This window comes from Drosophila arizonae, chromosome X (assembly GCF_054131065.1).
Source record: "Drosophila arizonae isolate 15081-1271.41 chromosome X, UAZ_ARI_1.0, whole genome shotgun sequence".
In the NCBI taxonomy this organism is placed as follows: Eukaryota; Metazoa; Arthropoda; class Insecta; order Diptera; family Drosophilidae; genus Drosophila; species Drosophila arizonae.
The window spans coordinates 18702325-18719511 of NC_142927.1; the positions used below are offsets into that span (position 1 = coordinate 18702325).

General features: G+C 39.7%; 1 protein-coding gene across 1 annotated transcript in view; it reads left to right on the forward strand.

Moving 5' to 3' along the window:
- Positions 1-907: 907 nt before the first annotated feature.
- Cda4 (chitin deacetylase Cda4) overlaps positions 908-17187 on the forward strand; it is a 49116-nt gene continuing 32836 nt past the window's right edge. The window contains exons 1-3 of the mRNA XM_089473203.1: positions 908-1100; positions 10977-11068; positions 11143-11254. Of these exons, the coding sequence (XP_089329329.1) occupies positions 1037-1100; positions 10977-11068; positions 11143-11254 (268 nt within the window). The 5' untranslated portion in view covers positions 908-1036. The remainder of the gene's footprint in view (positions 1101-10976; positions 11069-11142; positions 11255-17187) is intronic.

Below are 17187 nucleotides of genomic sequence, written 5' to 3' on the forward strand. Positions count from 1 at the left end.
ATAATTGAGTTTGAATAATATGAAAATTGTGAATAAATTCTATTTTGTTGCAGCTCTTTGATGACGATGATTCAATATATTATAATACAATATATATGTGTATACTATATATTTATTATTATTATTATATTATTATTGCCTAAATGGCCAGCTCAATAAGTCATGTTTAGCTCAACTTCATAGCCAACTCATTGGGTAAACTTGAATGCATTCAGGCTGGAAACTTCCAAAAGTCAGTCAGAGTCTCCATGAATTATGCAATCGGCTGCATAAATTCTTTGGGTAATGTAACTGTTCGGGCTTTGTGCAACGATTTGTATGCAGCTCGTGTCGAAATACAGTTGTAGAACTCTCTAGTGCTAACTGTAATATGTACTTAAAGCCAGTGCGATTGCTATGCGAGGCATGTGCTCGATTCTCGCAGAGAGTTCAAGTCGGGCGAGCCACGCCCTGGGAATGGCTAATTGAGAGATATTATGGCCAGGTTCTATGCATAAACTGAATTGTGAACAACAAAGGAATACCATTCGAAGCAGTTGATAGGCACACGTTTCAGTAGTTGTACATATGTATGTATGTATGTATGTATGTATGTATGTGTACTGCCATCTGTGATCTGTGGGCAGCCGGTCGATTAGGGCTCTGCCCTGCGGCTCATTGAAATGCGCGCGCATGCGGCGCGACTGAAACCGGCTGTTCGACTCTTTTGGCCGTCATCGTGGAACCAGTTGAAATGAAAGTGAATTGAGAATAAGTTAAGTCAAGCTCGCTCCCGCTGCTTGCGTCTCAGTCAACGCCGCTGATCGGTGATCGGTGATCGTTGATCGTTGATCGGTGATCGTTGATCGTCGCTCGGCAGCCCGTTGAACGAGGCTTGAACTTAGCTTGGCTTCTTGCAATTTCTTTGGCGCTGTCTGCGTTCAGTTGGCGGTTTGCATTTGCGCGTTGCGGACGTCTCTCTCCTTCGCTCTGCCTCTCTCTCTCTCGCGTTCTCTCTGTCAAGTGTCCGCTGTGTATATCGGTCTATTCGCGGCGAATGATGTTCAAGATGCTGCAGCACTGTCTGATCGCGGCGCTGCTGATCGCCGCTGGCGTTCATGGTAAGTAGGCTTCTCGTTGGCCCACAGAGCAACCAAAAACAAAAACAAAAAACAACAAAAAAACACTGCTGCAACAAATGTGACACGCAACATGCGACACAAGGCAACAAATACACTTCCGCATACGTGTATTGCTATAAATGCTAATAGTTGTTTTCTCGCTCATTTTGTTGCTGTTGTTTTTTTTTTTTTTTAATAATTTATTTTTTATTTATTTATTTTTTTTTTTAATTTTTTTTACTGTGCATTGCAATGAAAAAGTGTTGACGTTGCCAATTGGAAGTGGTCTTGGTCTTCCTCTGTGCATGTGATCTTTCTGTGTGTGTGTGTGTGTGTGTGTGTCTCTGCCTTTGTCTTTGTCGTTGTCTTTGTCTTCCTGGCACCCGTCGTCGTACTCGTATTTCTTGTTTAATTTTGGCTCGACAGCGAATTAGGTAACATGGCTGGCATTTCATTGACTTTTGCTCTTATCATAAATGGGTTTTCCAACTGGTTTTTGGACTCTGTCACCCGAAAGGCCCGCAAGGTCAACTGTCCTGGATGCCTGGGCTACAGCTGCACAACGTAAGACAGAAAAGTATAAAAGAAATATATGAATATATATATATGTGAATATATATATATACACTTACATACATACATACAGCAATGTATATGTAACAGAAAAGAGTTAACAAAAACTGGAAATTTAGCCGGTTTCACTTTTCTTCACGTCTCTCTCTGTCTCTCTGTTGGTTCACTCTCACTCTCACTCTCTCGCTCGCTCCATCTCCATCTCTGTCTGGAGCGATGCTGTTGATGACGATCCTTACGTAATATGCGTGCTCCAACGCTGACCTCCAACTTGATTAGCGGCTGCTTTTGCTCACTCGCTTGACTTCAACTGGGTTTCCAGTTGGCTTAATTAACATTTCGCCAACGGCACACATTAACAGCATCGACTGCTGGCCCGCTCCCTGCAGTGGTATCTGTGTGTGTTTATGTGTATGAGACGGTGCTTATGAATATGCAAATAGTAGTAGAAGCGTATATCTGCATTGGCTTTGGGCAATTTGGCTTTGAGCATTTTCATGGTCAACTTCAGCTGTTTTCCATATTTTTGCCCCGTCATCCAGCAATATTCCCGTCAGCAGCTGCTGCTAAACTCTCCACTCGCCCATAGCCATAATTGCCTTTGGGCCACATGATGATGATGATGATGATGATGCTGATGCTGAGCGATGGATTAGCCATATCAGCTTTCTTCTATGCACACCTCGTCCACAACAAATTGAAAAATTTTCTTCTAGCGATTTCACTTTCGTGCGATTATGAGCGATAGCAAAACCCGTTCCTCCGAACGGTATATTACATTAATTATGTACTTTTTTGAATGTAAATGGGCGCCATTACATCGAAATCCAAAGTCCGACAACAATCAGCAATCAGCAATCGGCAATCGGCAATCGGCAATCGACAATGGCTCCACAATGGGCCCAATGCATGCATAACAGTTAAAAGCAGCAGCTACATTTATGCAACTGGCCCAGCGATCCGATTGTGACATTGATTTCATGTCATAGCATTGAATTTGCCGTCAATCGTAACCGAAGCCTCAGACTCCGCTCAGTCGACCGTTACACAATGAACTCGATAATCATGAACTCAAAAAAATTGTAATAATAATAAAAGAAATATTCAATCGAAATTCATTTCAACAACTTGGAGCAGATGCAAGCCAAAGAGCGAACTTCTATAGGATCCACAAACAAGTCGTAAATGGAAGTACTAATTGCTCTATTTAACATTGTCAGATATATTAAAACTCTTGTGTATATACATAGATATCAAAGACTTGGATATAATAGATAAATAATATATATAGTTAAAAAGATAGATATATAAATATGAAAGACGATATATGTACAAAATGGTTATGAAAGATTGATATGTATAAATATTTTTGTATAGATATGAAGGACAATATAAAGAGATATACATAGATCTGAATGACTTGAGTATATGGAGATTTATATATTTTTATCTATATATATTCAAGTATTTCATATCTATGTATTTCATATCTACGTATGTTTGACTTTGACTTGGGTATACATATATACATAGATAAGAAAGATTGAGATATGCATATGTAGATATATAGATATGAGAGACTTGTATATATAAATAAATATTAAAGACGTGGATATGAAATCTATGATGTATAGATATGAAAGACATGGATACATATACATAAACAGATATGAAAGAAGTGGATATGAAATCTATTATGTATAGATATGAAAGACATGGATACATATAGATAAACAGATATGAAAAATGTGGATATGAATTATATGATATATAGAAATGAAACTCATAAATATATGTAGATGAATAGATATGAAAAATTGGGATATATGTAGATATATAGATATAAGAGACTTTATATACATAATAAATATATACATTCGAAACACGTGGACATAAAATATATTATATATGAAAGTCGTGGATATATACATATATATGTAGATAGATATATAGATACATATATATGATTGGGATATATGTAGATATATAGCTATGAAAGACATGGGAATATAGTACATGTATATTCAATATACAGACATATAGATATGCAAGACTTCAATACATATGTATACACACACATATACTAATTTATACATACATATACATAAATATCATATACCCACCCCTCTCCCACAACCGTGCAGCAGGCAAGACTGAAAACAATATTCAATAAAATAAATATTTTGTGCGCACATTAACAGCTTCGAGTATTAAGAAAAAAAGCAAGAACAGAAATCCGTATTGCGAGCCTGATTGGTATGCAATATGCTAAGAGGCATGCCAAACGGCTAAGAGCGTTAATCCCATTAACTTATTTGCCGAAGCCAGCGGGCCGAATCTCTTTAATGAAGCTTTATGCTAAGAATAATGTTAGTATGTTAATAAGAAGCTGCGTGAACTTTTCACTAGTCTGTCAATTTGCTCACGCCCATTCTCACCCTCTCACTCACTCACTCACTCTCTGACTCGCTCTTTCGCGTGTCCCACTTAATGCGTTAAAAAAAAAAATAAACATAATTTAAAAATACATTAAAACGAATTGCAAAGGCTGCGTCAACAAACAAGACAACCGAGATGAGCCGACAAACCGACTGTCAAACTGGCTGACAAACGGACGTACAGACGGACGGACGGACGGACGAACGGATGGATGGATGGGCGGACGGCTTGCGGCACATGAGCCATTTAAACGCAAATTTGTTGACAAAGGCAAGTGGCTTTGGCCATTACACACTGGAGCGCTGGCTGGCTTGGCTGGCGAGGAATCAAAGGACTGAGGTTTCAGCTCTCCAGTCTGGGCAACCAAATCTGAATTATTTACAATTTAAGTGTTGTAAATGCAACAACAACAACAACTACAACAACAGCCACTGCTACAACAGCAACAGTGAGGCAAAAGAAAAACGATGACAACAAAAAAGACAATGCTGCAAAAAGAAGTGGCAAAAACATTTAAGCAGCTTAACACACAAAAACAGGCACACACACAGACACACACACACACACACATGCGCGTGGTGAAAAATGAGGCGCAAAGCAGCCACAGAAATGCGTGAAAAATTACTTGAAAATGCCAACGGATAAAAAGCAGAAAACGTTTTACCAAATACAAACAGTTGGCATGCCCCAGGCAAAAAGACAGTCCAAGACGCGCAGAGAAAGTGACGCAGAGAAAGGGCCCAAGCCGGGCGGCCATACAGCGAGAGAGCGAGCGAGAGAGCGAGTGGTATGAGAGTGTGTGTGTGCGGCTGCTGTGTGTGAGCACATAAAACATTTCTTTAAGTGAATTTATATATTTAAAAAACAAAAAAAAAAAAAACAACATGTATATACATGTATACACACACATATGCATATAGGCAACTTATCGAACGCACCTCGCGCTCAGCTAATTGCGACTGCAACTGCGACTGCATTGCAATTTTCATTCATATTCATATATCAGTTGTGCAATTTATTGCCTTCTCGTCCGTTTCGGTATTCATTTTCGTACACACACAGAGAGAGAGAGAGAGAGAGCAAGAGAGATGAACATATACTTAAAATGTTAAAATTTCAGTGATTGTAATTATTGTTGTTTTTTTTTATGCTCATTTACGTAAGTGAAACGAGTATATTGGTTTTTGTGCAAGTGCCGTCCGTTCGTCCATGTGAATGCAGCCCATTTCGTTGCTATTGCAGCTAGGGATTTGACATTTGGAAGAGTTAGAAAGTCTCAAGATTTTTCCGATGCGCCCACTGGGGGCGTGGCCATTTGCTTGAACCGCTAGGGGTTTAAAATTGGGAAGGAAATATCCCGCCGACAACATGAGCCCAAAAAGTCATAGCAAATATATCTACGTCGATTTGGGGCGTGGCAAATCGGTAGCGTTTGGGCTGCAAATAGGTATTCTACAGTCAGTAATGTCCGACTGCAAAGTCTTTATTTGTTTGCCTCCTTTTTGTGGCTTGCGATAAATAAAAACAAAAGCGAGGCGAACAAAAATAAAATGAAACCAAACATTTGATACTCTTCACTTAGCTGGAATATGCTGAATATATTAACATATATATCAAACTGCAATACATATATATATATATATTAAATATATTTATTTTTATATAAAAAATATTTTTCAAAAATTAATTCAATATTTTTGAAAATACAATTTTATAAATTTAGCAAAATAACAGTGAAAATTGGCTAATTGTTTTTACGTTTTTCAACACCGTTTGCAGTTGTTGTTGTTGTTGCTGTTGCTGTTGCTGTTGCTGTTGCATTCGTTGTTGATGTTGTAGAAATTATTGAACGGCAACTTGAGGGCAAATTGAATTTCAATGCCCCACCGCCGCCCCGTCTACCCGTCCCCCCATCCACTTCGTCCTGCAGCTGAGGACTCGCCTCGGCTGGCTTTAAATTCCCGCAAAATGTTAAATAAATTATGTGCATCAGCGAAAAATCAACATCAACAGGCGCCGCACTATAACAACAACAATAAAAACAGAGCCCATGCATATAAATATGTATATGTATATATTTGTTTTCATTTATATATACATACATACATATACGGTGTTTATGCAAGCACAGTTGTGTGCGTATGTATGTGCACACGTTAAAGTGGAATACCATTATCGAGGCGTGCATCAAATAAAGTTTGCCCACATTTCAATTGTTCGTCAGGCTTTTTGGCGATTTTGTGGCCAGCTATTTAAATTAATAAAAGAATATATATTTATATGTATATATATGTATATATAGGATGTAGTACCAATCGAGCCTAACTCTTCGTTCAGTTCTATATAAACAACTTTATAGTATAGTATAGAAAGTTATCAATGCTTAGATCATATATATATAAATATATGATCTAGCGTCTTTAGTTCAAGAGATATTTGAATTCAATTTTTATTTTCAATTTTTATAATAAAAGTTAAGCCATAACTCTTATTTTTAATTTTTATTATAAAATTGAAAATAAAAGTTATGATTTGATTTTTATATAAAAATTGATCTGTAATAATCATTTCTGATTTTTATCATATACATTATTTATAGTAATTAAAAACAATTTTTTTAAATTACTCAATAAATATTAATATATAATATATATATAATGAAATATTTATAGGGATATTCAATTTTCATTAAATTATCTGCCCGGCTAGCATGCCCTTCCTCCCTTACAGGGTATTTGGCAGCCGACTGATGCGCGTGCACCCAGCTCATATTTTTCTTTATAATTCGCCTCAACTAATAAGTAGAAGGCAGCGCGGGGTCGGCGATCCTTTGGACGCTTCTGGTGCGGGCTTATTTTTAATTATTATTTTTCGCATTGGCAATTTCTTAATTAAAGGTAAAATGAGTCCGGCGTAATTGGCCTTATGCCTTTTTTAATAAATTTACAATAATTTCCGTGCTGTTGTCGTCAGCGGGCAAGCAACCTCTGCCGCATGCTGCATGGCCAATGAACACGGCCAGTGACAGGGGCAAAGCTTGGGGCGATAGGAGATAGCAAAGAGCTCGCAATGGAAGAAAAATAAAGAGTATCTCTTGGTTGTGCAAGCTCTGTTCCGATCAACAAATATGCATATTTAAATTATATCATTTCAAAGTCATAAAACCAAAAATTCCATTTCTTATCTTCCACTTTGTCTCATATTCATTTGTATTTCAAATTGGATTTAATTCTTTTATTATGCAATCGTCTTGAGCTCCTTTGCCGGCGGCAACAGCGACGCCCATGAGCTGGTTAATAAATATTAATTAGCTATCATAATTATATGGAAATATGTTTCCTTCTTCTGGTCAGGTTTTTATGCTCGGTTCACAAAGCGAATATTGAGTATATTCATGAAGTTTCCGCTTGCTGAAACAATGAATACAAACGATCGAAATGAAGATCTTCAACAGCTTTAAGCTCATGTTCATGTGACCTTCCAGAGTATTAAGCAGTCAGCTGCATTGAAAATATTTTTGATTAAACCCATTGAAATTGTAGGAAATGTGTGTAGCAGGCATAAGGATGCATGGCATATCCCATAAAGCACCGCGAGCAGCGCCATGCTCGTCTTTCTGTCTGTCCGTCCTTCCGAATGGACGCCAAGATCTCGTAATCTACAAAAACTAGAGTATTGAAATTTTACATAAATACTCGTCTATACCAAACACAATAAGAGTTTATTTTCTTTATCCGATAACTCATTCCATTTACTTGTTTTCGATAACATTCGATTGTTTTTTGTCGCTTTTTAAGCCTAATTTGAATACTCTTTAAACTAGAGACTTCAGATTTGCTGTATAGATCCATGTGATGCCTAGAAAGATGTTTGTCTATTTTGGATACCACGCCCCCCCTACACCCCAAATTCGCAACTGTGTGTATTTGTGTGGGGTAAGCGTGCATGTGCTTTGTATTTTCTATGTATGCATATAGGAAGCCTATTGCTTATAGGAATATCCGGATTCAGGGGATTTCCTAGAGCATTGTTTGTAATATTTTAGATTTCTTTGCGTTTCTGTATTTCTGACTTTGTTCTCTCGCACTCGCAATTGTGAAGCATTTAACGCACATATATACATACATATTGCATATATTTGTGTTTTATTTACTTAAATAATATATTCAGTGTTTCAATTTATTTATTTTTTAAGCCTTTTATGTTTTGTTTGTGCTTATAACGAAATTCATACAAAATCAATAACGAATGCATTCGAATGGGCGCTGGAGCGCGAGGCCGTTGCTGCGGCTGTAGCATTTGGCTGCATGTAAATAAACAAAACAAAAAAAAAAAAAAAACAAGTAAGAAGGCTCTAATCGAGACTGCTCGACTAGGAGATACCTTAAACCCTCCAAGCTGATATTCTACTCATTCTGCACTTCTTTTATGCACACATGTTATCGGATGATTTATCGAAAAAATAAGATAAACTTGTACTGCGTATGGTACACACGAGTATGCATGCAAAATCTCTGCTCTGTAGGCCTTATAACTTCTGCAATCGACGCAATCATACGGACGGACGGACGGACAAACGGACAGACGGAGAGGGCTATCAAGAATATACATATATGTATATGTCGGGTTTTCGTTATAATGTGACATATACTTTATGGGGACCGCGATGATTCCTTCTGCCCGTTACATACTTTTTCACAAAACCATTATACCCTGATTTCCCATTTTCAATGGGTTCAGGGTATAAAAAAACATATCAAGAATCAACAGCAGCAGCAGCAACAAATTTTGTATGCCTGGCAAACAAAGAAATAAAATATGTGCGAAATGAATTCATAATCGAAGCCAGCGTGAAGCGGCTAAGGATATGCAGGTTACTGCAGTTCACGGCAGGACTCCCATACTCTATGCAGGTGCATTTCACATACATCGCTCGCTCATTAGCGCATCAAAGGCGCCTAATTTATAATTTACACAAAGGGCTAGCACACGCACACGCACACGCACACAGAGCGAGCGAGAGAGGGAGAGGGATAGGGAGAGGAGAGGGAGGGAGCGGCTGGGCACGCTAATCGCTAATCGCTCATCGAGCCACAATCTTTGCATACTTGTAGGCGCAGCGGCTCTGGGATTATGCACGTCAATTGCATAAATCGAGCGGCGCGGCGCTTGGCTAACAAATAATTGGCCATTGCCAGGGCAGCCGTTTGCCATTAATCGAATATCACGCTCGCCGGACAATGCATTTGCAACAAAAGCCATAATGCTGCTAATTATAATTATAATCGGGCACACGCGGCGTATACGCAACAAAGCTCAAAAATATCGCGCGCATTTAATTAGTATAAGTCCTAAATAGATGGGCTTTATTAATAATCGCCGAGACAGGATGATGATGCACACACACACACACACGCACGCAACACACACTCTCCCTCTCTCTTTTGTTGTTGTTGTTGTTGTTGCTATTTAGGCACATTGCATTAATCTAATGCTGTTAGCAAATTTATTTTCATTACATGCAGCACTCCACGATACCACGCCCCCTCTTTTTGTGAGGGGGCGTGTTGGGGTTAGGCTGCGGCTGTTGTTTAATTCCATGCAGTTTAAGTTAATCAAATGAATGCCGCCATTTAATTATAATTTATGTATCACATATTTATTTACTTAATACGCTTTTTGCCATTGTTGCAATTCTTTTTATGCTATTATTGAAATATCTTCCACTCCCTCTACTATTCGCGCTTCCTCTTTGTGTCTCTTTTGCGGTTTTGATTACTGTTTTTTTTGTTTTTATTTTTATTGTTATTATTTTTGTTTTTTCGTGAAATGTCAAAACGTCAAACGGCTTTTGAAGCATTGATTCCAATTTTCGCATGCAAAAAAGTATTGAAAATAATTGCAAAACAAACAAAAAGTTGAAAACCCAAACACAATAACAACAACAACAACAACAACAACAACAACAGCAAGAGCTACTCACATAATTATACAATAAACGATTATCATTTATTGTTGTCCCATTCGGACTGTTTGCTGTTTCCATTCTCGTTAGCATTTGACAATTAATAGGGCCTCATTTAAATGCAGCTCTAGCTCTTTAACTGCGCTAAGGCCATTGAGCCAATTAGCCAGCTGGAATATGCGAGAGAAGAGCAAACTGAACTGAACTGAACTGAACTGGTTCATTTGAGCAAATTATGTTAGGTATACCTATATAGCCTTATATCTTCTGACTGAGACGGGCTTTATACGCCGTACAGGCTCAAGGCTTCCATTTGAGAGACATGATTTTCAAAAAGTGAATATTTGAACCAAATAAATTATCATTATCAAACATACAAAAAAAAAAAAAAAATTTTTTTTTTTATTCAATTAAGAAGAAAAACATGGGCTCAATTCCTGCCTATATTGCGGTCAACAAAGCAAATCTTTAGGTAATATTTAAATTCAAATAACAAAGCAAACCAGAAAATTCTTTTTTTTTTTTTTTTTTGCATTACCCAATCAATTTATCAATAAATTTATATGAAAATATTCAGCAAGGCAAGCAAATGCAACCACAGACAGCTTTAGCTAAGATGTTGTCACATTTTAAGCAATTATTTCAATCAATGCATTTTATTCGATTTTATTTTGTTCATTGTGGGATTATTCAGCAAACTGAACTTTGTATTAAGCCCAAGGCAGAGCATAAAAATGGCAAAATAAAATAAATTTATCAAATGCAATTTGAAGTATTTTTCTAAGCTGTAATCTGTTAATTAACTGAGGCTTTCGATTGAAAAAGTTGGAAAATTGTTTAAGCTGCAGTTTGCTGTGATTGTTGAGTCTGTTGATAACAAAGAGTTTACTTAATTACAGCCCAAAACAAGGAGAAGGAGGAGTTCCAGTGCCCCTCGCACATCGCCAATGGCAACTATGCGGATCCGGTGACCTGCCGTCGCTTCTACCAGGTAAACTAGGCTAAGTTTGGCCGAATCTCGGCAGATACCAGATCTTAAACCTGACTCGTTTCATTGCATGGCAGTGCGTCGATGGCTTCCCCTACTTGAATCGCTGCCCCTCGGGCCTCTACTTTGACGATCTGCAAAAGTTCTGCACATTTAAGGACGAGGCCAAGTGCGGACCGCTGCCCACAAGTAAGTGATGAAGCTATATTCAAGCTGACCCAGACTACGATTAACAAAGGACAGATGACAGACTGAGAGAAAGAGAGAGGGAGCTAGATAGATACATAGAGAGAGAGGCAGATGGATAGACAGTTTCAGTGTCGAATGTTTGGCAGTCCTCATGCTGTCTACAAATGGCCAGGGGAATGTTTTTAGCTAAGGAAACAATTGAAAGTGCGCCGTAAATCAGGCGAGCCAGAAAGTTGTAAGTGCACTCAGTGCAGCATATGCGTGTGCCAGACAGAGATGGCAGCAGAGGGAGAACGAGTGTCTGTGTGTGCAGGTTTTGTGGCAAATGCCAAGCGGTTTGTTAAACGATTTGAAGTTTGCAAAACCAAAGTTGTTAACTTAAATAAAAGCCGAACTTCGACTCACAGGCCCAGACACAAAGCACTCGGAGCCCAAAAACGAGAGAGAATGAAAAAAATTACATGGCTAGAACTGCAGCAGCAGCAGCAGCAGCAAATTTATTAGAAGCTCAAAATAGAATTGGGCATTCTATTAGAAATACCAAGGAAAAGCAGCAGCAGCAGCAGCAGCAGCCGCATGTGAAGCCATTTGGGATAAGCTACTGAATGTGACAGGCTTACCAAAGAGCGAGAGGGAGATAGAGTGAGTGAGCCAGAGAGAGAGAGAGGGGGAGAGAGAGAGAGGGAGTATGGAATGCAAGGCACTCGAGCAGCGGATGTGTTGTGCATTAGGAAACAATTTTGTGTAAATGTCGCATAATTCATTTATGGCCCAATGGCAGAAAATGAAACATTTACCAAAAGATCGCAGACTCGATGACAATGCATGCGATGGCCGACAAAGGTGAACGCTGCCATCTTGGCCAAACAGATAGACAGACAGACAGACAGACAAACAGAGAGAGGGAGAGAGAGAGAGGGGGGGAGAGAGGCAGACAGACAGACAGACAAAGAGTCTGGCTCACAGTTCGTTCGCATGATAAATGCCAAGTGCCTGGCCTGCTGCACCCAGGCATCGAGGGCGCTTCAAATGGAGCACAAACGCGACCGTTTAAGAATAACCAACTGCCACAGCAACTGTGTGTATGTGTGTGTGTGTGTGTGTGTGCGAGACAGAAGAGCTTACAGCACAGATTTAGCCAACAGTCACATATATATATGTATATGATATATATAATCATGTGTGTGCGTGAGCTGGGCGACCTAACCTACAGGCGAAAGACAATGCATGTGCATTACGACAAATACTGTAAGACCATACCCGACTAGCAGATACCCCGCAATCCAATCAAATTATTCTACTTTTATGCACACACAAATACAAAATATGTATATATTATCTGTATTCATTATACGTGAGGGCAGTGAAATTATTGAACTTTATCGATAATACATAAGAAAGCTGAGCTAACGAAAATTAAATTATTAGTATTACGATATACAGAAGGATCTATTTAAAATTTGAAGCTTCTAACATTTGTGACTAATGAGATTGCTGCGTTCTTATAAAAAGGGGACCTCCGGACAGACAAATAGGCATGGCCATATAGACTCAGCTTATCGAGCCCATCAGGAATTCATATACTCTATGAGGTCACCTGGGCCTGAAACCATTATACCCTGATTTGCATTTTCAATGTATAGCCTCTATCTAGTGCTCTAGGAAAACAAATCGTAATAAAAGAATTTAATGCAAATCAGTTCAAATAACTAAATACAATGGAAAAATATATATGTCTTATAAATTTATATATTGAAAATGTTATAAATTATACCAGCATCAATATACGAGAAGTTTACATTTTTCAATTAGTGCATAAAAAAAGATTAAATTTCAAATTTGGTCAAAAGTAGTGAATAATACACTGTCTCTCTCTTTCTCTCTCTCTCTCTCTCTCTCTCACGCACACACACTCGCACACTCTTACTCTCTGTCCCTCTCTCTCTGTCTATTTCGCTCTACCTCACACACACACACAGTGACATATCGCTCAAATGCAAGCACGCACTTTTGCACTAGTCAGCAACGCCGTCGCTGCTGCTGCTGCTGCCGCTGTCGACGCTGACTTCGCCGTCGTCGCAGTTAGCCATCGTTGTCGGAAGGAAACCGCTTGGAAGAAAGCTACGACAGCTAAAGCATTTGGGATTTGCGTAATACCAACTGGAATGTTGTCTCATATAAATAGCTCTTTGCTCTGACTGTGACGGCGACAGCGAGTCAGCGCTAGTGTGTGTGTGTGTGTGTGTGTATGTTGGAGTAGAAAAGTAATAACATAAATGACACACACACACACGCACGCATGGAGTTAGCTCTCGGCCTTAGGCTCCTCCCCTCCGCCCTCCCTGAAAGCCGCAATGCTTAAGCCAAAGTCTAGCAAGGCACGAGGAAAAATATTGCAGCAGAGATTAGGTCAAAGCTCTGTGCGCTTTTTGCTGACGCCAGGCACACGCACACCGTGCGACTATCCGAAAGAGAGAGACAGAGAGAGAGTGAGTGAGAGTGAGAGAGAGAGTGACTGCGTGAGTGAGTGAGGGAGCGAGCGTGGCATATATGTACTAATACAACGTTTGTAAACTATAATATATGATTACTCGCTATGCCTCCTTCATCTTCTTCTGCTGCATCTTCTACTTGTTCATCAATTTTAGTATTTGGCTGGAACGATTGTTGGCCCAGTTCGTTAGCCATTTAGTGAATATGTCTTTCGGAATATGTACATATATAGGGTTTTACTAAGAAACTTTACGCTGCAGTTAATTGGTGAACAGACCCAATGGAAGAGATAATGCATGACAGCTAGCTGAAGAGAGACAGAGAGTGAGAGGGAGAGAGGTAAAAAGATAGAGACAGAGGCAGCGAGAAGCAGAGAGAGAGCCAGATAGAGAATTAGACTGCAAAAGAGAGAGAGAGATAGTGAGATCAAGAGAGAGAGAGAGGCAGAGAGAAGCAAAGAGAGAGCGAGATAGAGAGTTAGTGAGATCAAGAGAGAGAAAAAGAGAGAGAAAGACACAGTCAGGGATAGAGACAAAGACAGATACAGTTACAAAGGAAGACAAAGAAAGTGCGATAGTGAGTGAGAGTGACAGAGAGAGAAAGACAAAAAGAGACAGACAGAGATAGAGAGAAAGAGAGAGAGAGACAGAGATTGTAAGAGAGATACATAAGTTAACTTTCCTTTAGCTTAATAAAAGACTTTGAGAAATAATATTTTGCACTTCTTGAGCCATATTCTTCTGCTTCACATATCAAAGTAACTCAATTAATGATGTAGCCATTGCGCTCTTTGAAGTCTTTCTTCTACTGCCAGCAGTGATCCCTTGACTCCTAGAGTTCTCCATTTGATTCCCATTCAAAGATCATTGTGTAACCTGTTTCCAATTATGGCGTAAATGGCGTACGACTCTTTCAAGCCAAGCTCATGGCAGATCTGACTGATTGTCTCTAATCGTCTAGCACTTTAATTTGCAAACCAGCTGCCAGCTACGTAAGCCAACCCGGGGATTATGAGCTCTAAACTAAGCAGCAGCAGCAGCAAAAACCTAAAGCGCTCAACCCAGCGCACCGCAGCCCCTGGCCGCACGCTTCTCTCGTCTCTGGTCTCCAGTTTTCCCTACTCTGCATACTCCCCGGCTCCTCTGCTCTGTTTGCTCGCCGCCCTCCCGCCACGCCCTTGTCAAAAGTCTCAGCTGACGAATTGCTTACGACGCATTGCAAGACCCAAAATGAATTTGAAATTGTGACAGCAAATGTCCCAAATAAATAAGCAAAAAGTGGCTGCTTTTCATTACACAGACACACACACACACAGAGACATGTGTGTGTGTGTGTGTGTGTGTGCATAGAGCTTGGCTAGGGCTCAGGCAGCGTAGAACGTGTGCAATACAATGTGCATATAAATGCGATTTCCATTTTCATTCCATTTTATTTGGATTTGATACACTGTTTTGTTATTGCCCAGACACAAATTAAAATATCTAAGCCACTTTTCGGGGGCTCAAATTCAATAAAATTTGCTTACCAAATTCCATTTTGGCCAAGCAGCTGCCAGCCGTGGCCGTGGCACTGGCGCTGGCACTGGCCAAAAGGAGTATTTGACTAGAGCTGACTCGTTGACTGTCTCTCTGGCCGCCATCAGCTTGGCCCAAACGATTGACAGAGCGCGTCCAAGCAACTGACGGGAAAAAAACACACACGCACATATATATATACTATAAATATATATATATTATATATATACATTTATTTATTCGCTATAGTGCTGTGTGCAGAAAACTCACACGAGCTGGTAAAATTCGAAGCAATTTTGCACTGAATAGTTTTCAATTTCATAATTCAGTGAGCACGCTCAATGACAGCATTTCAATATTGCTTACACAACAGCAACGACAACATCAGCAGTAGCAGCAGCAGTAGCAGCAGTAGCAGCAGCAGCAACAGAGACAGCCAAGCAGCTACACAAATATGCCCCAAACTGTACCGCATTACGTATACGCAACGTCTGCGCCCAGCCCAGCCCGATTCAGCTCAGCTCAGCTTTGCTTTGCCTCTGTCGCAGCCAGTGCAAAATGCATAAGACAAAGTTACTAAAAGTGTTTATTACATTTTATTGAATAACTGTGTCCAAGGCACACACACACACACGCACACACACACACACACACGCACACACATGCTCGAATGCGCAAATTTGGCAAATAACTTTTTTGAAATAATAAAATTGTATGCATTTATTTGTTGGGAGCGGTGTTGGACAGCAGACGCTCGGCGCATATGTGAATCTCTACAACTGCATCTGTGTGTGTGTGTGTGTGTGTGTGTGTCTGTGTCTGTATTTGTGTGAATTTATATTGATTGCACAGTATGCAATTGAGTGCCCATACCCTAAGCAATTCCCGCTTGCCCCACTGTGCCGTCCGGGCCAATTAATTGCCAAGCATTTCATTTGGCATTGCTGTTATTTATGATGTGACCGCAAAATGCATATTTTCCAGCATTGATAGCATTGATAGCATCGCTGCTGCATTTATATTAGTTTCCCATACACTTGCCGCCTGCTCGACTGTGGGCGTGGCACCAGCTGCACACCAAAGCCAAAATGGCATACTTCAAGGCGCCGACGGAAACGGATTCGCCTTAAGCGTGTCTCTAGCTGCATGCGTATGTGTGTGTGTGTGTGTGCGTGTGTGTGAATTAAACTTTAATATATGCAGCTCATGTCACACACACACACACACACGCACACACACACACATGCACTGACATCAATATTCAGGCCTCAATTTAAACTCATTCATATTTATGGCATATGGCAGTATTACAGTGTTTATTATTTTCTGACTATTAACATTGATGCTGTTTGTTTTGCAATAGTTGCAATCGCTTGCAGTTGTTATTGTTGTTTCTGCATTCATTTGCTGTTATCCCATGCTGCAGATAAGCCAACCAAAATGAAAATAAAAATAGAAAGAAAATAGCAATACCAAATCAGAGTCAAATCAAAAACATGAGCTGCAGCTCGTTGGTCAATTGCTACGATTGGATAGTCAGCATTTGACATGCCCTTTATGCGGGTCATTGCGGCTGGGCCATGAACCGTGTGACACAGTGAAGAAACTCTATAGATCCAGTATATATACATGCATATAGACATATCTTTATTTACTCACCTTCAATTCAATATTCTGTTCTATGGCAATTTCCATCATTTCTCTTCGTTCACTGATAATCATAACGACCCTGTCTGCATAGCTAGCCATCTCGCTCTCACTCGCAGCAGTCGGCCTTACATTCGGCAACAGCTATTTGCATCTCTCTCACTCTCTCACACAGAGTGATTATTAGACGGACGCTCACTCTCACTCGAATAACATTTTTGCAACAGCTCAACACATGCTCTCAGCCTCACACTAATACTACTGTAACAGTAGACGGTA